The following is a 22,211-nucleotide window of genomic DNA, read 5'->3' as shown; positions in this document are numbered from 1 at the left end:
GTGATCAGCAGAGGGGCCGTGGCACCCACTGGAATTCCTTGCATATATATAAGCTTAGCACACAAAACTTAGCACATAGCGCACAGCCCTGCTTTTATTGTGTCGTTATGCTGCGAAGGGAAACAGGGCAGATTACATTGATTGTGATCCCTCGCCCAGGCAGCGTAGCAATCCTTCGCGATAACACTCAACCCTACTCGCAAATATACCCATCACAAGGGCTGCATAACGAGGGGGGCAGGCTGTTATGTATACTTACACATAACGTGCACATAAGGGTGTTTCAATAGTTCACCTGCGCATTCAGGTCTTAATGATAAACGCACTTGGCTTGCTGTCCTCGAAGGGAACTCGAGCCCCAAGTTCTCCCTCCTGCAATGGAAACTGCACAGAGGAAGAAGGAGAGCGGTGAAGGAGGAGATGGGGAGGAGGAGGAGGGATACCGGAAAAAAATTGCAGCTGGACCTGGAGGCCTGAAGGCTGCCTTATATACGCCCATAATGATGATTGACAGGCCTGAATGTTTAGGCTCCTCCCGAACCTACGTTTAGAACTACATTAAGTGACCACCTATGACCCGGTGCGCTGTCTCGCGTCAAGTGTTCTACCTTTACAGTTGCAGGTAGTTGGCTTCGACGCAGGCTGTCTACCTCAAGGATTTCGACGCAGCTCCTGTGGTGTTTTGCCCCACCTGACGGTCAGCTGCTGAGTTGGGTGCTAAGGGTTAGGGTTAACCCTAACAATAACTTGCAACATGTGACCTGTGCTACTCACTGGTCATACATTATGGTTGTGTCATCTGTGTTTTTGCATTATTTTTTTCTTTTGTACGCCTACGGTTTGTATGCTGCTGTATATCTGAAACAATGTGTGCAGTACAACAGAGAAGATTCCTGTACTAAATGAATACTTACTCATATTTTGTTACATAATGCATACTAGGCCTACTTCAGATACTATTAACAAACTATAAAGGACACGATTCAGCAAGCATTGGTTTTAAATACTTTATTTACGCAAGGGGCAAAAGGCAAATTAAAAAATAAGTGTTAAGAGTACAATGACTGGAAAAGCAGATTAAAAGCAACTGGATTTTCAAAAGTCATTTAACATTTTTTTATGATATTGCTTTACATTTTAAATATTTAGTTGAACTCAATAAATACATGTGTCCTTTAGGCAAACATGCAGATGGATTTGACGACTATTACAATATCATACACATGAAAAATATTTCAGTTTCTAATATAATATTGCACGTGTCTAGTGACTGCCAGTCACAAATCTTTAACATTTTCAGGTGATTAGTTTGAATCGCTCACGTCTGTGGTGGTGGAAAGCATAGATCATACACAAGAGTTAATATGATTAAAGGAATATAAAAAGACTAAATACAGTACACGCGATGAAAAACATGTCAAAATAAACTGCAGTGTCATGTAAAAGAGTCGGCTGATCTGAGATCAGATTTATTCGAACTAAAACAGACCCCAGATGAGCACTGAGGGCAAATGCATTGACACCAGACAGTACAGTTGTGCCGAACAGCATTATGGGTAAACATTGTGTCATGATTCAGTTTTTGTAGTAGTGTTTCTGTTGGTACAGTGACGCATTGTGTACACACACACACACACACAAACACACACTTCATATGACAAGTGTAAACTGCACATGAATGACTGACCAATCAGATGCAGAATAAGATGAAAGCCATGATGATACATGACAAGTCAAGATAAATGTTAAAGATAAATAAAGATACAAGCAGATTCTTAAAAATCAAGACGATACAAAAGTTGTATAACTGGCAGTGAGAAAAGTGAGCTAAACACAAGCTTGACACAAAAAAAGCGCTTGACTCGATACAGATGGGAAATTAACGTTTTATAAAGAAAATGAAGCCTATTTTTAGCACTATTAAGATTTTTTGTAATGACAATTAAAACACGTTTCTAGTATTCTCACTCAAAATACTTTGTCATTTTTTAAATCTGCATTTAAAAAACACTGTGATATAGAAGCGACTGGAAAATGTGTTATCACGTTAATGTCATCATAAAACAATCAGAACAGTTAAAAAATCTGGCTTCATTTCAGTCGAGTTGTTAATGCATTTACCGGGTTTATCTACAGTAATTCACAACATAACTTTCAACCAAAGCTCACATCTCCTGCTATCATACGACACAAGAACAACATAAAACGAGTTATTGAAAATCATGAATAATACACGGATTAAAAAACTAATACAGTGAATAAGTGAGAGAGGGGGGTGATCAAGTGGGGGTTGTTTTGTAGTTGTTCAGCTTTTAGTGTGCTGTGTGTTTGGATGAATTGTGAGGCACACACACACACACACACACACGTACATGTTCTCAGCTTGTGTATGTTCAGAAGTTCAGCTCTCCCACTCGGTAGATGGCAGCATCTCATCTTCTGAGTCCGACTCGGGCGACGCCTCCTTAATGCGCCTGAGCGCCTCGTGGATGCTCCGCGTCAGGGGGTCAGATGGCTCGCTTCCCTTCAAACCTCGCTCTTGTCTCCGTACTTTACGCAACTTCACGCCCTTCCGGATCTGCGCCAGGATATTATTCCCATCGTCCTCGTCCGGATCCGGAGCCATGATGCGCAGCTCGGCCTTGCGTAGGTGAAAGCTGCCGCGCTTCAGACTGGCCAGGACTTCATCCATCGGAGAACTGGCTGCATAAGAGACAACAACACGACAATAATCAGCTCATCTGTGTCAAAATCTCAATAGCGTGTTAATTTCACATGGTGTAAATTTAGATGAATGCATGCAGATGTGCATGTGTCTGATCTCGCTTGAGATTTTCACTACAAGATCTTGAGCGTGTTGATGTTTGTCCAGCTAACACACAAAAAACAATCGGTCTGGTGGTTTGACTTTCTGAAGGGGTTAAACATGGAGACCTTACATGTGGCCTGACAGACGGGACGTGTCTGGTTTTTAATCTCTAACCGGTTACTAGGTTAACATTCATCTTTCTATGTTAACTGATATTCTAGCTGTCAGTAGTTGTACTCCACCTCTTCTCCACTGGTTGGACTCAAGGGACGCCGTCTTCTTCAGCCTCTTCCGGGCGTTCACCAGCTGACTGCTGTCAAAGAACCGGGCAGAGAACGGAGCGAGGGGGCTCTCAGCTTTGTGCTGGTGCACCGGGCTGCCCGCCTGGCCCTGGCCATCTGTGCTCAAGTCTTCTAGAGAGGGGGGCGGAGGAGGCGGAGGTGGAGGCGGCGGGGGTGGAGGAGAGATGGGTGACGTGGAGGAGTCGAGCAGCAGGAGTTCCCCTGCAGGAGGAAGAGAAGCGTGCACGGCTGCAGGAATAAGCTCGGCAACCACCGTGCCCACCGCCGGTGGTAAAGACAGGAAACTTTCGGGTCTGCGGAGCTCCGGGACTCCAGAGGAAAGCTCTAGAGGAGCCGGAGCGTCGTCCGTCTGCACGCCGGCGGCCTGCGTCTGTGGCTGCTCTGGTGTCGTGGTGGGTGTGGTTTTCTTCCTGGAATACGCCAGTCGCAGACGTGTAGACTTCAGAGTCACCTGACCGGAGTACCGCTGTGTGCAAAAGAGCTGTTAGGTGAATGAAATATAGAAACACTACAGAATACTGAACTTCAACACGACACCAGTGATGACCTGAGCTACTGGACAATTTAATGATTAATGTCCTAATGAACTCAACTATGTGATAGATGTGATATAACCGCATCATTTCACCATCTTTCCCCAATATGAGTAATCTGCTTCTAGCCAAAATAAACACGTGTCATTTTTTGCCAAAGTTACTTGTGTGAGACGTCTTATTCCATCATTTAAGCAAAATCAACAGTGATTACAAGCTGTTTACATTTATTTATTTCATGTCATTTATTTTTTTGTTACAGTAAGACATCTATTAAATTTTCAGTAGCTGTGTTTCCATTGCAAATTTGTGCAAAACCTTAGCGTTATTTTCTAAATGTCAATAAAAGACTTGCGCAATGACGCCATTTTTTATTAACCGATTATATGCGACAAACATAGTTTTCCTCTCACTATAAGTCATTATATACATCATGTCGACTGATGTTGGTAGGTTTACTAATATCACATCCACCACACTGGCGCAGTAACAACATCACTCCTGACTACTCCTCTCGCTCAAACTTTCGTCAACGTCACTGGGCACTGAGGTCAAAGTGCTGCAAACTAAGTTCTCTTCCACCTTACAATATAGTTCTAATTTTTCATCCGCTTAGAAAATCACCACATTTAATTTTCTGCCACCATACTTATTTGTGTAACTACTCATGTAAGAGTCTTTAAATAGAGAAAACATGGAAGCGTTTAGTGGCTTCTAAATTTATCCCAGTTTGGATCCTAAGGAATGAATGGGGCTAGGCTAAATGCTAACACATTCACGACACGCTGTACAAAGATTAAGTGCACTCATTGAGAAAAGAAAAGAAACGGGTCAAAAGAAAACAAGATCTTGTTGATTTTTAAAGAGCATTGATTGAACATGTAATATTTGTCGGATCAACCCCTCATGTGTCCCGTCATGCTCTTAAAGGTAAAACTGGAGCGGACTCTGTATATAAACTGCATGGGTGTCTCTATTACATCATCGTTTTATAAAGTACATCCAGGACTGCAATTATCCATCTAATAAATGTCTATGTGCAGTGAGGATTAAATGTCATGTGACTGATCAAACAGAGAAACACAGACTTGTTTAAAGGTGCGCAGACGGTCCAGAGTTCGCTGTCTCTCTTGACCGACTCTGGAGATTCTCTGTTCCTCTTCCTCCTCTTCATCCTGAGGAAACATCACATTCACTGTATGATATATATTATCAAGACGAATAATACATGGATGTGCTCTCTGAACAACACGTACCTGCCGCAAAGCCTGCTGGGAAAAACGCTCTGGGCCGCTCTGTCGCTGCTGCAGTTTCTCAGTGTGATTGATGATGCAGATTTCCTGTGTAACATTATCAGACATCAGATCTGATCTCGGAGCACACACGACTGACTCGTATTCGTATTGACGTTACCTTCTTGTTTTTGAGGTAGGCTTTCTTGGCGGTGATGCGGCCTCTTCTGGCCTCCAGCTGTCGAGTCCTCTGCTGTAATTTGGCGACGTCATCTGCAGAAGGAGTCAAAGGGGTCGCGGGGTCGTCTGTCGCTCTCATGGCGTCCGGGCTCTCGTAAGTGTCGTAGTAGACCACCTCCTCCTGTCTCTCTGAAAACACACAGACAGCTACACACAGATATGGATGACCGCAGAAGCAAGAGCACAACACGGGCATGAAATGCAAGACGGCTGACTCTCACCGCTCATCTGTCTGCGCAGACTCTGCAGCTGCGCAGTCAGCAGCAGCTCCTCGTACTTGAGTATCTCGAACTGAATCTCATAAAGCTGCAACTGAAGCTCATAGTACAGCGACTCCAACTGATCCAGACGCAGCACCGCATCCTCTCCTGCCTGCAGGCCCTGCATCTGATAAACACACAAACGCAAATGTCATAAACACAACTGTGTAAACCATGATGAAAACATCCTGCTACACAACAACAACTAATCCCTTAATTAAAACACAGGTACATTAGTAATGAAATTACAGACTGCTGAAGATACACTTCTGTGTGTGTGTGTGTGTGTGTGTCATACCTCCTCTTTGAGTCGATGTTTTCTCTGTTCTAAGCAGATCTCTTTGGCACGCATCAGTTGCAGTGTTTCCTTGGAGACGGCGTACTGTAATTTCTCCATGCGCTCCACAGCAGCTCCCCACGCGGCTTTCCCAAACTTCCTCTGGTCAGCGCGCATGCGTTCATACATCACTAAAACACACGCAGCAGTGTAAGGGTTTGGACGCATGGCTTTCATTCGTACTAAAACAGTGATATTTTCATTTTTGTCACAAAGCAAGTTTTCACACATCGTAAAATCCTGGGGCCTCAATTATAAAATTGCATACGGCATAAAATATTAAGAATTATAAAACAAAGCAATATTCCCTTTATAAATCACAGATCACCTGCAAGTGTGCGTACATGAATCCTCCTCATACCCTGCAATGCAAGCCCATTCTCCTGTTAAGTTAGTTTTTTTATAGATCACAACCTTTGCATGGGAACTGGCGTATGCACGTTTTCAGCCACGTTTTGTGCGTACGCACACTTTATACACTTTAGGCCTCTGGTGTTTGGACGTGGGAATGAGAGAGAGAGAAAGACACCGTCTTACCCTTCTGTGCTCGTGCGGTGGTTTCAAAGTATTTGACGGTCAGATCCTGAATGGACAGAACGGCTGTATGAGCTTTCCTCTGCCAATCCTCATCTTCTCTCCTCAGAGAGTCCACCCGTCGCGGGCCCAGATGCTCCGTCTCTAAAGAGATCTGACACAGCGCAAACATTGGTGACTATGACATAACTGGCTGTGTTTAGACCTGACATTAAATTGAGATCACATCATCATCAGTTAATCAGACCTGTGACTGCAGATATAACGGCTGGATTGTGTTTACAATTCGCTGTGATCTTAACTTACTCTGTACCTAATCACACAAATGCGTTGTTAATGTGTATGTGGACAACATCCAGATACAGGTTGAATGTTAACGCCAGTTGTGACATCATTTCACTAGATGATTTCAATGATTTCACTTTCACATCTTTTTGCAATTAGTTAGACAAATACAGAAAAAAAGAATCTGAAAATAGCTTGTGGGGGTATCAAAGTAAACAGTTTGTTGTATGTTAACTGAATTGAGACAGTTGGGGGAAAGTCAGATTCGTTTTGATAAATTAGATCTGTGCTTTTAATATATTGTTGTTGACTATGGGTTATTAATGTTAAAAACAAAAGAACAAGAAAATCACATGCTGCTCTTGACTTAATAACATTCAAGGATTCATCTTTAATTTATTCAGTCAAGAATAGTTTTAGTATTCAAGTTTTTAATAACTAAATTGCTACTGTTAGACGCATAATCAACAAATTTAATTCTTAGCATTTTTACAGTTTGCCAAAAAAATTCTCAGCATTGAGCTTTGCTGTTTGAAGTAAGTTTAACCTCTTATGAAACGGCTGAAATTCCACAAGGGGGCGTATTTGTTCCTCAGACGTTGCACAATAAATGTGACATCCGAATATATTGTTTTAAATCGTGAATGAAAAGTGATAGTCGAACGAATGTCCGGTAGTGAACTAATTGTTTACAGTTTTTTTATATCGTAATTCGGACAGAAACGTCAAGATTGTTTTGGATCAAAAGGCTTGGATATTCCATTTCCTTGGACTTTTGGGGATTTATGAACAATTCGTTTTGGACAATTTCACCAAAGCGAATAAAAGGAAGATTTTGAAGATAAATGTAAACAGCTTGTAAATATCCTAAATCGGCGCCGCCTGGTTCAGGTAACTAACAACTAGATTACAGTTTTATGTCTGCTAAAAATCATATGATGCTTTGTGTGTGTGGGCTTAATGGATCCTGAGCGTCTAAGCTTTCAAACGATGTCCCGCATGGCCGTATATTTTGAAGATTTAATGCTTCAAAGTTACAATGATGTTTATGCAGTCTCACGTGTAAGGGGAGGGGGTGTGCTGTGTACGTCACAGTGATCCCTATCAGGTTAAGGTTTACTATTAGGTTTAGGTTTACTATTAGGTTTAGGTTTCCTGGATAGTTTTTAAAAAAAAAGTTAAGAAAATTTACTTCAGATCTTTTGCTTGATTAACAGTCAAGAGTTCACATTTGGTCTTTATATTTGTCTATTCATTAGATTTATTACGTACTTGTGCCAATACATATAGTAGAGTCAAAGTGTCATAGTATAGGAATATATAGCATTTATCTGATCTTGTGAAGTATGACATTCATTGATTTCATACCAGGTTAGGGCCTAAAATTAACACTCACCAAGCACCAATCATTGTGTATAAAAATCATCATTGGTTAGTGTATATATATATATACACAGTATGTGTGTTAATCGCAATTTGACCATTGAGGTTTTATGAATTCATGGGACAGTTTTCCGGACAGTCAAAGACTAAAATGCATGTTTGAGTCGTCTTAACTGAAAACAGATTGCACTCACATATCTTTAAATACATCATTGTCATTGTTTTGTCTCAAAATGCACACCAATAAAGCTTTTTTGGATTTATCTGAATCCTGTCAGGGAAACTGAGCCCTAATGAGTAATAAATTATTACAGCATTTATGTTAGCTGATACTTTAGCTGAGTTTCTTCTCAAGTTAGTTTATTGGCATCAACTAATGTTTGAAGTTAAAAATGTCTAAGTAAATGTTCAAATAAATAGGTACAAAGATTAATAAATGTTTTAGAAGTGCTATTGTCAGTTCGTGTTAACTAAAGCAGTAAACTAATGTTAACAAATAGACCCTTATTGTAATGATTTACCTAAATATCTTTAGTTGGTGTAGAAGTAGTTTGGATTTTAGCTGGTAAAAAATATATATTTATGTCATCAGCTATTGGCAGGTGTGGCAAACAGTTCATTTTAGGCACTGGTCACACATCATTTACTACCATAGACATGAAAACTTCAAAGTAGTCTTGGCCACACAGTTTATAATCTCATCTCTCCCTTAATGAACAACCAGATTACTCATGACATCGAAACACTGTCAAGATGGAAAATTCATTCAAAATAATTATCCAGTAAAATAAAACACATTACACACACACAGAATAAAATAGAGACTCACAACTGTGTGTTTAATTACTGACTAAACATTGAGTTTCCTGTGTGAAACTACAAATCAGTCTGTGTGTGTTTCTGGAACACAATGTACCTAAGAGACGCACACAACACAATCTAATGTAAAACAGATGTTACTGTGGCTTACAGTCGATCTCAGACACACACACACACACACACACACACACACGTGATGTCTCCGTCATGACCTCATGTTAGTCTGGCCCTTTACACAGAAATCATTGATGAGTCTCAGTAAAATAAACTCTTTCATGTTTCACAGGAGAACATCAAGTAGTGATAACATTTAACTTTTAGGTGTACTGTTCCTTTAAGTTCAATCTAAAGAGTAAGCACATGTCTTATTTATGTATGAAAGGCGATACATTGCACCCTAAACCTGACACTTCCCATAATGCATCAGCACTCATTCATCCCCTCATACATTCATTCATGTTATCATCAGTGACCATGTGTTCATCTCATGTGTGTTAATGCATGCAAATATCTTCACAGTGGTGTGTGTGTGTTGTGTTGCAGTCAGACTCTAACTTATGAATAACACACATCATTGACACTATAATATTCACACAAACACACATGCAAATACCACACATACACAATTGTGAATTGACGGTTTGTAAGATGAACTGTAGAAACGAAGCAGAAGAAATTTGCATACAGCTGTGTCTGTGTGTGTGTGTGTGTGTGTGTGTGTGTGTCTGTGTGTGCATGTCTGTGTGTCTGTCTCTGTTTGTGTGGATCTGTCTCTGTGCTTCTTTGGTTGTGTGTTTGTGTGTGTGTGTGTGTGTGTGTGTGTGTGTGTCTGTCTGTCTGTCTGTCTGTCTATGTGTTTGTGTGGATCTGTCTCTGTGCTTCTGTGGTTGTATGTCTGTGTGTGTTTGTTTGTGTGTTACCTTGATCTGTTGTCTGCGCAGCATGGCCAGTTCTCTCATGTCTCTGAATGGCTGCAGTAGATAATGGTAGAGTTCAGTGGTGGCCTCCACCAGATCACCGTAAGCTTCATCCTGATCAGAGTACAACTGCAGCAGCTCCACCATACTGTCCACTCCACGCTGTCTCTCCAACAGCTGCATAAAAACAGAGAAAAACACCTGAAGCCCACTGCCACTGTCAGGAGACATCACGACAGACAACGGATGGGACGAAAAATGCCGATATACACTAATAATATCTGGCCGATAACCATTCTGAATCGCACAGCCGATATTATTCACAGCTATTTCACTACGGCTTTTAATCAATAGGAAGTCCTTATTGATCTGTGATCACTGTGAGTTTGAGTCACTCATCAAAAATGATCATTATAAATAATTTTATTATCATGAAAATACCCGAAAAGGTTTGAAGAACAGCAATATAAATATCATTAAACCATTTCCTGGAGCTGCGTGTGTATGGTTCTTATTCTGCTGCCCATATTGAGTTTCTGCATGAGAGCGCCCTCTGGCTTTTGGATGTAGTGGCATTTCACCGTAATTCATTGAGATACATAGCAAGCATCATCGGCCAATTTATCATCCCAACACTAAGACGGACCCAAAGCCTACAGACGAGACACCGCGACGGACCCAAACCCTACAGGCGAGACATGGCCCCAAAGCCTACAGGGGAGACGCCGCGACGGCCCCAAAGCCTACAGGGGAGACACGGCGACGGCCCCAAAGCCTACAGGCGAGACGCGGCGACGGCCCCAAAGCCTACAGGCGAGACGCGGCGACGGCCCCAAAGCCTACAGGCGAGACGCGGCGACGGCCCCAAAGCCTACAGACGAGACACGGCGATACACACCGACGGCCTCAAAGCCTACAGGGGAGACACGGCGACGGCCCCAAAGCCTACAGGCGAGACACGGCGATACACACCGACGGCCTCAAAGCCTACAGGGGAGACACGGCGACGGACCCAAAGCCTACAGGCGAGACACGACGACGGCCCCAAAGCCTACAGGCGAGACACGACGACGGCCCCAAAGCCTACAGGCGAGACACGGCGATACACACCGACGGCCTCAAAGCCTACAGGGGAGACACGGCGACGGCCCCAAAGCCTACATGTGAGACACGGCGACGGCCCCAAAGCCTACAGGCGAGACACGGCGACGGCCCCAAAGCCTACAGGCGAGACACGGCGACGGCCCCAAAGCCTACAGGCGAGACACGGCGACGGCCCCAAAGCCTACAGGCGAGACACGGCGACGGCCCCAAAGCCTACAGGCGAGACACGGCGACGGCCCCAAAGCCTACAGGCGAGACACGGCGACGGCCCCAAAGCCTACAGGCGAGACACGGCGACGGCCCCAAAGCCTACAGGCGAGACACGGCGACGGCCCCAAAGCCTACAGGCGAGACGCGGCGACGGCCCCAAAGCCTACAGACGAGACACGGCGATACACACCGACGGCCTCAAAGCCTACAGGGGAGACACGGCGACGGCCCCAAAGCCTACAGGCGAGACACGGCGATACACACCGACGGCCTCAAAGCCTACAGGGGAGACACGGCGACGGACCCAAAGCCTACAGGCGAGACACGACGACGGCCCCAAAGCCTACAGGCGAGACACGACGACGGCCCCAAAGCCTACAGGCGAGACACGGCGATACACACCGACGGCCTCAAAGCCTACAGGGGAGACACGGCGACGGCCCCAAAGCCTACATGTGAGACACGGCGACGGCCCCAAAGCCTACAGGCGAGACACGGCGACGGCCCCAAAGCCTACAGGCGAGACACGGCGACGGCCCCAAAGCCTACAGGCGAGACACGGCGACGGCCCCAAAGCCTACAGGCGAGACACGGCGACGGCCCCAAAGCCTACAGGCGAGACACGGCGACGGCCCCAAAGCCTACAGGCGAGACACCTATTATGGCATTACATAAGAATACATACAGACAAACAGCCACAGGCAGAAAATATATTTTAGTGACTGAGAACGGAGCACAGTGACAATACTGTTTAACAGCCCAAATGTCTCTCACGCTGGCCGCAAGCCACCGGCCAGTTCTTTTTTGTTGAGCCCTGCATGTGCCACCACAAACTGCAAGTCTGGAAAACACAGATATGGGTTTTCTGATTCTCAGTCTGTGGATGTTTTTCACCCATATAAGAGAGTTTAGGAACTTACAACAAAGCACAATAACAACAGGTTTGCTCAAGACAGTGCACGCACAAAGGTAAAACTAATCTTGCATTTAACGATGACGCTGATAGTGAGGATTCTCTCAGACCAATCAGTGATCTACAGTGTTTTCACCTCATGTTTTAGTATCAGCTTGTTACCTCAACTGAGGTGGTACTAAAAAAAGTATTGTGTACTACATACAGTACCCAGTGGAAAGTGAACGGACCCAACCCGTGGAGAACTATGCAATGGAAAAGCACCACATGGGAACAGAAATAACACGCATCCACTTTGTCTTAATAGTTTGTAGTGAGTGATCCTCACTAATGTATAAACAACATAACACATACAGTACTATACACTTGTGTCTGTCTTCATATGTTAGGAAGATCGGGAACAGCACACAAACTCTGTGTGTCTCCGGTTTATAATATTCACCTCTGTTGTGTGTACTGAATGTCTCTCTCTCTCTCTCTCTCTCTCTCTCTGTGGTGATCTAAAACACTGCTGCATTCATCTTTAACACTGCCCCTCTGTTTACCTTGACGACTGGTTACCGTGGAGACGGCGGTTGGTAGGCAGGAGGCGGTGTTGTGTCCAGATCCCTTGGGCACATTCGAGTCAAAGTTATGGTATGGTCACATGAGCTCATCTACACCTGTTCACCTCTACTAGTCCCTCAGATCCTCATGATAACAGAGCAGCTGTTTTTAATTTAGTTCACTGGAAAATCCCTGTGCTGTGACATCACATCCTGTTTCCTTTAACCGCTCTCTATCCTGCTTTAATACACGAGTCTCACTTGGGAAAGTGTTGTGATTGTCTGCTGGAGATCGGCATCACGTCACACAGCCTGAGAGGGAATTCCTCCGGGTCATTTTCCAGGTCGTTGACATCAAGTTTCTACATGCAAAATCTTCAACGGTCCGGTAGAACCGGACTGAATCGGCTTTACATTTGCATCCGTGACGTATGAGATCACCTGAGTGGATTCTCTCAATACTTGGATTTCATAGTCCAGTAAAACAAACCAGAGAGAATTGATGAATACCAAACCACACCCCTCATTTAACCAAACTCACAGAAAAACGGCACAGACGATCTACACACAAACCAAACACAAAGGCAATGTGATTGTGATTTCAAAATGACAACAAAAACTAATTGCATTTAATAAAATATAAACAATTTCTAATCTTTCTACATGAGGTGAAAATGATCTCTTATTAGTAATGATTGATTCCAGAGGACTGATGTGTTTCACACCGGTGTCATTCACATCTATCACACAAACATTCAAACTTAAAACACATGCTGACAACAACAACAAGAGTTTCTCTCACAGAAGCTAAATGTCGAGTAACTGAATGAGAGCGTTGTCTTCTCAAACTGCATCATGACCTTTCACACCTGTGACATCAGCATTCAATGAGTCAAATACAGCACACACACATCATTGGGATGCTCCGATCAGGATTTTTGCAAGTAGTGATTTCTTGTGATGATCGGCCGATACTAATGCTGATATTGATTCTTCAAGCTGATATGTGTGCTGTTTTATGACTATAACTTAACTCTTTTTCTAGATGAGTAATTGCACAGATGTTGACTTTAGCACTGTTCGGACGGGATTAATTTAGTGTCCCCACGATGTCTTTAATTTAAATGTACAGATTCGGACAGGACTAAAATTCCAGAGATGGAAATTTCTGTTTCATGCGATTGGGCGTTGCAGCAGATCACGTGCTCTGGATACGTGTGTTTGTAATGTTTGATATTTTGCTTTAAATGTAAAATTATTAGAGAACATGTAATAAATTAATTACATTTGAACACATCCAAATCCTACTTAAGTAGTGTTTTATATAACTGGCTGCTTATAACAAACCCAAAGAAATTAAGAAGTCATGATCATAGACTGTAAAAAAAGATGGACGACGCCTGTTCGCTCTCTTCCATTGGTGAAAAATGAAGCCGCCAGGGTCCCGATATGCCGCTGATATCTTGGGTCTTGAGTCTGCGCAGTAGCGATTTCGGGACCAGTCATGCGCAGTAGTGAGCAGGAAGGGAAGCCGCGAAGTCAAAACCCCGCCCTCACTCTCGTAGAATGCGCATATCACACGATATCACAGCTGTCAATCATGACGTGACACCACCGTTTTTATATCATTAAATAACTAACTAAACACAAACCTATTTTAAAAACAAACATTTGAATTTACATCAGCGTGATAAAAACTACAGTAAATGACAGAAACCAGCTTCGGAAAAAAGATATTTGAAGTTTAATTAATTTTTTTAGTTGGTCTCAAGTCCCATTGAATAACATGGGGAGGCGGGGTTTATGACCTATACTGGGACCAGTCACTGGGGGGCGATCGAGACGTTTTGGCTTCACTTTTCAGGGCTTGTGCGGCACGCTTGGTCATGATTAATAACAATTTATTAACTTCACTAATTAATATATTACCATTCCGGAGTTGAACAAAATAAGGTTGAGTTTCTTACCTAACACTGATATTACAGTAGTCAGTCTTAACAGTGTTTGATATTCGGCTCGTCTTGATTTAATTATTTTATTCCACCGAATGGAAAAAATATATCCATATCTGAATGAAGGTCACGTTGGCTAAAAAATGAAAGATATGGCAAACGCAGACATCCACATTCGGACGGGATTCAATTTCTCAGAGGATCTTTGTGTTTGGGGAAAAAACGTAGGTAAAAACACAGAAATGGCTGATTCAGAAGGGATTAAAAACACAGAGGAGCACCATTTTCTCAGAGGTCCCACTGTAAAACTAATCCCATCTGAATAGGGCTTTAGTTATATTATTTAATCAGGTATAATATTGATTTTTTTAGAGAATCCAATAAATAAGCATATCAAATATCCATTCTACAAAGAGATATTTAATATGCCTATAAAAAGGCTTATGTCTGTTGAAAGTAATAAAAATAAAACAATGTAAAGTCCTCAGTGTATGAATTAAATATACACACATTCGTATAAAGTACAACAGTTCTTCAGTCATGAGCAGAGAGTGATTTTCTCTTTAATATTATTGAGAGATGAATTAGGTTACTGTAGCTTTAAGACATATGAGAGATCTCTGCTCTGTACTTGTGCTGAATAACAGGCTGCTGTGTGCGCATGCCGCGGACAAGAGCAGCTTCCAGTAAAATTAGTTTAAACTGTCAAAACTATAAAAATAAAAATAATAAACTTCTGACAAGAAGATGCAGCAGATATGATAGATATACATGTTGTATACGCTGTTTGATGGGAATGTCGTTCTACATGTTAGAACCTGAGCACCTCCTCATAGATATACACATATCTTTGTAAGGCAAACACAGAAATCCAAATCTGCATGTCACACATGAGCAACGGGTTATAAAAATGCTTGCACTGCATAAATATGGTCTCCAATTGCGTTCAGGAGCCCTATGATGACAAAAGTAAACAGAAAAATTGTTTCATGAGATTGGCAAAGTTTGCAAGAACCAATTGAGTCATTTAATGCAATGATCGACCGATACTGATCGATCTGAACATCCCTATTAAATAATCCCAAATATCTTCTCTTGAATGTCTGGGAACATTGTTTCCTGATGGACTGAAATGAACCTGTAGACACAGACTCACTGAAGTCTTACAGATGATATCCAATAAACTGACATATGCACAGTGGACATTCATCTCTTCACGAACACTACAGGTATATTATTGTGTGTCACCAGCAGAAATTCAACAGTGAATTATGTTTTTGTATAATGTGCTTGTACATTGTCCTGTGCTTATATCAAATGAAGTGAATGAGCAGACTTCTCTAATTTCAGAAGAACAATGCCAGGATTCTTTGGGCTCTAACTGTGACTGACCGGTTAAAGGAGGGAGTAGGGATGGGCAATATAAACGATATGCAATATAAACGATAGAAAATTGGCATACGATAGAGATTTTAAATCTATTGCACTATCGCGATAATGCGTGTTGATGACACAACATGGATGAAAGCGTCAGCGAAACAGAGGAACTCATGAAAAAGACCAATGCAACATCTATTTTTGGATTCAAGCCATAAGTTACATAAGTTAACTGCTGCTCCACGTGCGAAATTGGCATTATGGTCTAGTAATTGTGAAACATGCAATATATATATATATATATATATATATATATATATATATATATATATATATATATATATATATATATATATATACTGTATACATGTATATGCAGTATAGTCCCCACAAGCATTTAAAGTGTTTAGTGTTATAAAAATAATTAACTGTTTTTAGCAGATAGATCTTGTCGGCTTTATCATTTTAAAAGTAGATCATCACCACACAAAAAAGTCTGGACACCTCTGCTGTAGAGTGTGTCAGGCAAAAGTTCCAGCTAAGAGAGATAACAAGACTAATCTGGCCATAACGGTTTACTTTTACTTACTTTTTTAGCAGTTTGGCTTTTGTAAGGGTCTATATAACCTGTTCTGAAATGAGTCTATTGACATTATTATATCGCAATCGCAAGAGGCTGCAATATATAACGCAATATGGATTTTAGGCCATATCGCCCATCCCTAGAAGGGAGCGTGAAATGTCATGATTTTCACATATGGAATGAGCATCAAAGAGTCTCAGGACCCCATTGAGATGTGCTGATGAAGACTTTACACTGTCCTTACATCCTCAACAAAAGATCACGGTAAAAACATTATTCTGTAGCCATGAAATAAACGTAACTTTAATCAAAACTAGGACTGCACTGTATTGCGTAAAAATATACGGTGTGCGATTCAACTGTTGCGCTGCGGTAGTGATATTTCTTGTGGTATATCATACATTTCCTGAGAGAAATGCTATTTTATTAGCTATTTTTATAATTTAGATATGTAATTATCATACTGAAATAAATAGGTAATACATATTCTTATTATGTAATTATATTAATTTTGACAAAAAAAAACCCTATTTCAGATGTACTGTTCTTTATAGGCACAAGTTCGTTTCTGTCGTTTTCCTCGCTCGTCTCTACTCCGGCCATATTTATTTTCTGCTCTCCGCTTTGAGCCGCTAGGTTCACCTTTGGGCCCACAGTCTGGCCAATAGTATAACAGTATAAGACATGCTTGGTGGGGTTTAGTAAGGCCCCTTCTGATTGGTCTAATTTGGACAATTTAAGCATGCAACACAAAAATGATGCACATAAAATAAATGTAAGTTATTGCAACTCTCAGCGATATGGATATTGCATACATTGTATCACAACAATGATCATTTTTCTTTATAGCATGTTCATACTGTAATCAAAGTTAAAGGTGGCCCAATGAAAGATTAAGTGCCCAACTTTATTTTTTCTGGGTAGAGAGAACAGAGGATTGTATGTTGAAATGAGCTGTAAGAGTTTAGCATCACTCCACCTTCAGTAATACTGATGAATTCACAATCACTGTGTGTGTGTGTGTACTGAAGAGAGACAGGTGGCTCGATGGGTTGACGGGTCAGGTGGGATCACCGTGGTAACAATAAACTTCACAGGAACATGAGATAATGAAACAAATGATCACAGAACAAAGAGAAACTTTCCACCTCTCTTGAGGAAAACATCTCAATATATGTGACTGCATCACCACAATATCACTGCAAACAATACATCTCACAGGTGTCTCAGATCTCTGTGTGTGTGTGTGTGTGTGTGTGTGTGTGTGTGTGTGTGTGTGTGTGTGTGTGTGTGTGTGTGTGTGTGTGTTAAACTGATGTACAGAAGCTCACACACATTGTGCTGCTGTCAGATGACTTCAGATCAGGTTTCAGGGCACAATGGCTGACAGGTGGAAGTTTAGGGGCTCAGTGACCCGGGTGGGGGTCACCAATCATCTCTGACTGATCTCTAACCCTGATCCCTCACTGACTCTGGATAATCAGGGTTTCCTTACACAAGTTTACTTTGTTATATTTTCAGTATACATATCAACATTAAGTTCAGTCTTTGTCCTAACCCAGCTTGAAAAAAGTCAATGAATACTTCAGGTTATAAAAAGCTTTGTGTGTTTTATTACCAGTATCACGTGACGATCAATAATGAGACCCAACAATAAGCACCAATATTTCTACTCACTCAACTAGATTTTGTAATAAGGACGACTCTCACAAAGTTGAGGATAACTAGATCCACCACAACCTTCAAGAAACACCTGAAAACACGCACACACCTGTTCAACAATACACCGGACTATAGGCTTGCCGCGATAGTCGGTGAAACGGTGATAACCGGTGCTTCAGCCTCTCACCGGTTAGATCACTTGCCCACCGCGACACCGTCTTTCACCGTCGTTTTGATATTTTCGTGTAATTAAATCATTTAGTTTCGTTAGAGAGAGCAAACACTTACAACTGAATGTGTCTGTTGTCTGAATTTAGCGGAGCTGAACGCGCATCACGTCACAGAGCAGCAGGTGTCAGATTTCATTTATTTCTGTCAGAGTTTGCGAGACGAGCTGACTGACCAGATGATGACAGAAGCCGCGTGCTTACTCGTTTTTGTTATAATATACATATATGATGTTTAATATAAGCGAGATCATTTTTGTTGTTGTGTTTTTCATCAAGAAAAATAATAAACCCATCATTCAAGCCGCGCTTTATGGAGAAGTAGCCGGTTGCTCTGCTTGGGACTGGCAGGTTCTGTGAGAATTACCTGCCCACATTGACTCAAGCACTTAATTAAACCAGCTGTTGCACTCACATTGCATGCAAATTCATACGCGATTTAACGCAGCGTACCCAAGCACTGCATTTAAACAGTTGCGTAATTCAAAAGTGAAAGTAAAATGTGCACATCTGAATGCGCATTTATAAGCCCCTCCCACACGGTGAAACCGGGATCACCGGCTTTGTGACGCGCCGATTAACCGGTGGGAAAATTCTGTCACCGCGGCAACCCTACCGGACTAACACCTGTAAGTGACTTTGGATGAAAGCATCTGCTAAATAAACACATGTAGTGCACAAGTATATTCAGTCAGTATAACAAGAACCATGACTAGTCCTAGAAATAATAACCATAGTAAAACTTTATAAGATTCTTGTGTACATGCTAGCAATGCCACCATTCTCAAAATAACAATGAACCTTTCGGATCCTCCACGGTCCAAAATACAGTCTTATGAATTGCGGTTTTTCAGTTTATGTGTCCAAACTCATCAGTTTTATTATCATGGTGAGCGGAGAAGAGAGACCCCAATGCAAAGCTTTCAAATCTGTATTATTTGCGTGAGTAGATTACATACAAAGTCAATGCAAAGACACAAAAAGACAAAAATGTGTGTGAAGTGAGGCGAATAACGCGAACGCACCCCGTTTAAAAAAATTTTACTTAAGTGAAACATGATGCAAAGTTAAACCCTGTGAGTGATCTAGAGTGAGATATGAATAGATGGTGTACTGTACACTTTGTTTTCATGTATGTTTATTTTTCAAATTTATCAAAAGTAGATCTTTGCATTTACGTCAAATTAAGAGAATTGCAATTTTTTCTTCTTAACATCTCACTTTTACTGTCACCTAAGCACAGAATACTATAAAAACACAAAGCATGTCATCATGTCACCAAACAGAACCATAAACTGTGGTTAAATAACCGACTGTATTGAACTGTGGACTAACTGTATTGTTGCATATATAGACGGTTTCAGCAGTAACAACATAAACAAAGAATTTTGTGGAACAAACGTAACTTCTGGTAAACTCAACAAAGAATCAATAACAGAGTCCTTTTACAGTTTATTTCTGATAAAAAGCTAAATAAACAACAAGTAGATGACCATAGTTTAAATCATAGCTAAAGCGTATCAAAAACTACACTGAGCTAACGTTACAGTGTGAAGGGTGTACTATATAATCTATACAATCTTAACTACAAACCGGCTGCCAAACCTCTCTTCACATAGCGCTGATCCATGATCGCCATCTCTCCTCGTCTTTAGGAAACCAAAACATTTGTTATTTTCAACTAGGTATTTGTTTAAGAGTTCAGTTTAGCCACTAGTCAGACCATTAAACAAACAGACAGGAAGTTAAGTTATGTCCAGAAGCGTAACCGTGACAACGCATGTGCGTCAGATGAAACCGTCTATATAATGTTTATTACATGTCTACAAATATCAGTAGTGTTGGGTAGTACACACAAGTTTTGGTTTTGTGTGTGTTTAAAACAAGTCCATCTGATATTAAAGAGAGATTTCCTTATCTAAATGTTTTTACCTTACACATCAAAACATGAAATAAACCCCCTAACTGTCCCGTCAGAGGAATGAATGTAAACACTGCCGAGCAAAACAACAGAGTTTATAATGAAATCAGTAATGTGGTTTCTCTGATAAGAGGTGAACTCTTGTGATGATATTTAGTTATCTAATAATTCAATGACATTTAGACATCTTGTTTGTATGGTTTGGTCTTTGCCTGTGTGAGTGGTTCGTGTTTTACCTCGTGCAGGTGTTTTTTGGACCTCTGTAGCGCATCCTCGAAGCCCTTCTGTCGGAGTTCACTCAGACTCTCGTAATACTCCTCCGAATCATCGCTGTCTGGAAACAGAACTTGAGACAAAATCTTCCATCCGCACGTGTCCAGCGCGTGACCCAGATACACCTGCAGCTGAAAGCAGAGAGCCTCCATCTCGCGCGCGCTCATCTCCGGAACCCCGAACAGGACCGACCACACGGCCGCCTGCTCCTCCGGGAAGGCGGGCAGACACGGCTCCAGATCCGAGTTAACGGCGCACAGCTGCAGGTGAGCGGCGCGCATGTCCTGAAACGAGAAGAGTCCGGCCCAGCTAAAGTCCTCTCGGAGGTCCACATCGTCCAGGATCTCGGGTGCTTCATCCCCCAGGCCTGGTGTCGGATTTAGAACCTCCACGTCACCGGTTTTGAAAGCTTCGGACGCTTTGCTCGGACTTTTCGCCGGCCTGCTTGATTTGCTCTCTTTTCCCGAACCGGATACGTCGCTACGGTCTCGGGCCGGGCTCTTTTGAGGAGGCCTGTCTCTGCTGGGACTCCTCACCGAACCGGCCCGTTGTTTGTCCTCCTCCGTCAGTTCGCCCTCGGCCGCTTCGAGAAGCGAGTCCCGAACGGCGGTCCGTTTTTGGACGGTTCGGTTGTGACACGTGACCGCGAACTTTCCCTCGATCTCGTTCCACGCGACGATGAAAACGAACTTGTGCTTTTCTTTCTCCTCGAAAACATTGGGCCGAACCGAAACCCAGCCGGACTCCAGAGTGTCCTCCATGGTAAATGACATCGGCCGTTTGTCCCGGGACAGAGATCGATGGAGACGAGACGAGACAAAACAAAACGCGATCAATTCACTTAAACGATCGCCAGACTGACGCGTACGCGGATGAACGCACTCGGCTACAGTCGCGCGGATCGCCGCAAAATAGCGGCGTTTTTCTTTTGTTCAAACTCGTCGTGTATCTGGACGCGTCCGTTAAAGCGCGCATCACCTGCGAGCGTCCCGTCACCTGCCGCTCGCGAGGCCTTTGTGCGCGGTCACGTGCGCGTCTCTGTTTACAAGCGTTCAGCGCGTCCGGCGACTGTGGGGGTCTATCAAATCCTTCAAAAATCCGCAACGCACATTACAATCGCCCGCATTCATTGATAGGCGCGCGATTCTACCCAAACAAACGCTCCGCGTCTTCGCCCCGCTTCACCATACTGACATCCGCCGCGAGTTTCGCGTTTCGTGCGGTAATCCGCATCTTTAACATCACAAATGTTTCTCATCCGACTCGTCGAAGACTGGCCGCTGACGTCACGGATAGGAGGACGTAAACATCTGCACGTGGGGCACGCAAGCACTCACTCTACGTAATGACGCAATCTCTGGCTGGAGACGTGTTCTTTTTGATATTCAGACCTCGAATGTCCATGAAACAAATCTGGTAATTCAAAAAACAACTTGATTTAATATTTTTTTTAGGCAGACCAGTGTACATTTTATTAGTTTCCTGCTATTTAATATCTGCATACTGGATATTTCTCACTAAAGTTTAAAGTAACAAAGTATATAAACAGTGAAAGTGTCTGTAAAGAGTTATTAAATGTTTTAACCAATAATTGTAGTTTCAATGGCATATCATTAGTCACGTGTGTAGACCATCAGATCTTTTAATTTGTTAAAGGGGACATATGATGAAAATCTGGCATCATGTTTAAGTGCCATAATTGTGTCCCCAGTGCTTCTATCAACCTAGAAAATGTGAAAAAAGATCAACCCAGTAACTTAGTTTTGGTAAACCATTTTCTGCAAGCATGTGAA

General features: G+C 42.3%; 1 protein-coding gene across 2 annotated transcripts; it reads right to left on the bottom strand.

Moving 5' to 3' along the window:
• Window positions 1-993: 993 nt before the first annotated feature.
• jmy (junction mediating and regulatory protein, p53 cofactor) lies at window positions 994-21,748 on the bottom strand. 2 transcript variants are annotated; one of them, XM_065243579.2, is made up of 10 exons: window positions 20,382-21,748; window positions 9,655-9,828; window positions 6,251-6,401; window positions 5,675-5,844; window positions 5,338-5,503; window positions 5,058-5,263; window positions 4,901-4,984; window positions 4,733-4,819; window positions 3,052-3,577; window positions 994-2,703 (listed from the first exon to the last, which is right to left on the bottom strand). In XM_065243579.2, the coding sequence occupies exons 1-10, from the start codon at window positions 21,189-21,191 to the stop codon at window positions 2,402-2,404; spliced, it is 2,676 nt and encodes an 891-aa protein (XP_065099651.1). In that variant the 5' UTR covers window positions 21,192-21,748; the 3' UTR covers window positions 994-2,401. The 2 variants fall into 2 exon arrangements, with proteins under 2 accessions (XP_065099651.1, XP_065099654.1); XM_065243582.2 differs by having other exon boundaries at window positions 5,058-5,245; window positions 20,382-21,743.
• Window positions 21,749-22,211: the final 463 nt, after the last annotated feature.

This window comes from Paramisgurnus dabryanus, chromosome 18, assembly GCF_030506205.2.
Source record: "Paramisgurnus dabryanus chromosome 18, PD_genome_1.1, whole genome shotgun sequence".
Taxonomy (NCBI): domain Eukaryota; kingdom Metazoa; phylum Chordata; class Actinopteri; order Cypriniformes; family Cobitidae; genus Paramisgurnus; species Paramisgurnus dabryanus.
This window is presented reverse-complemented; position numbering and strand designations above follow the sequence as displayed.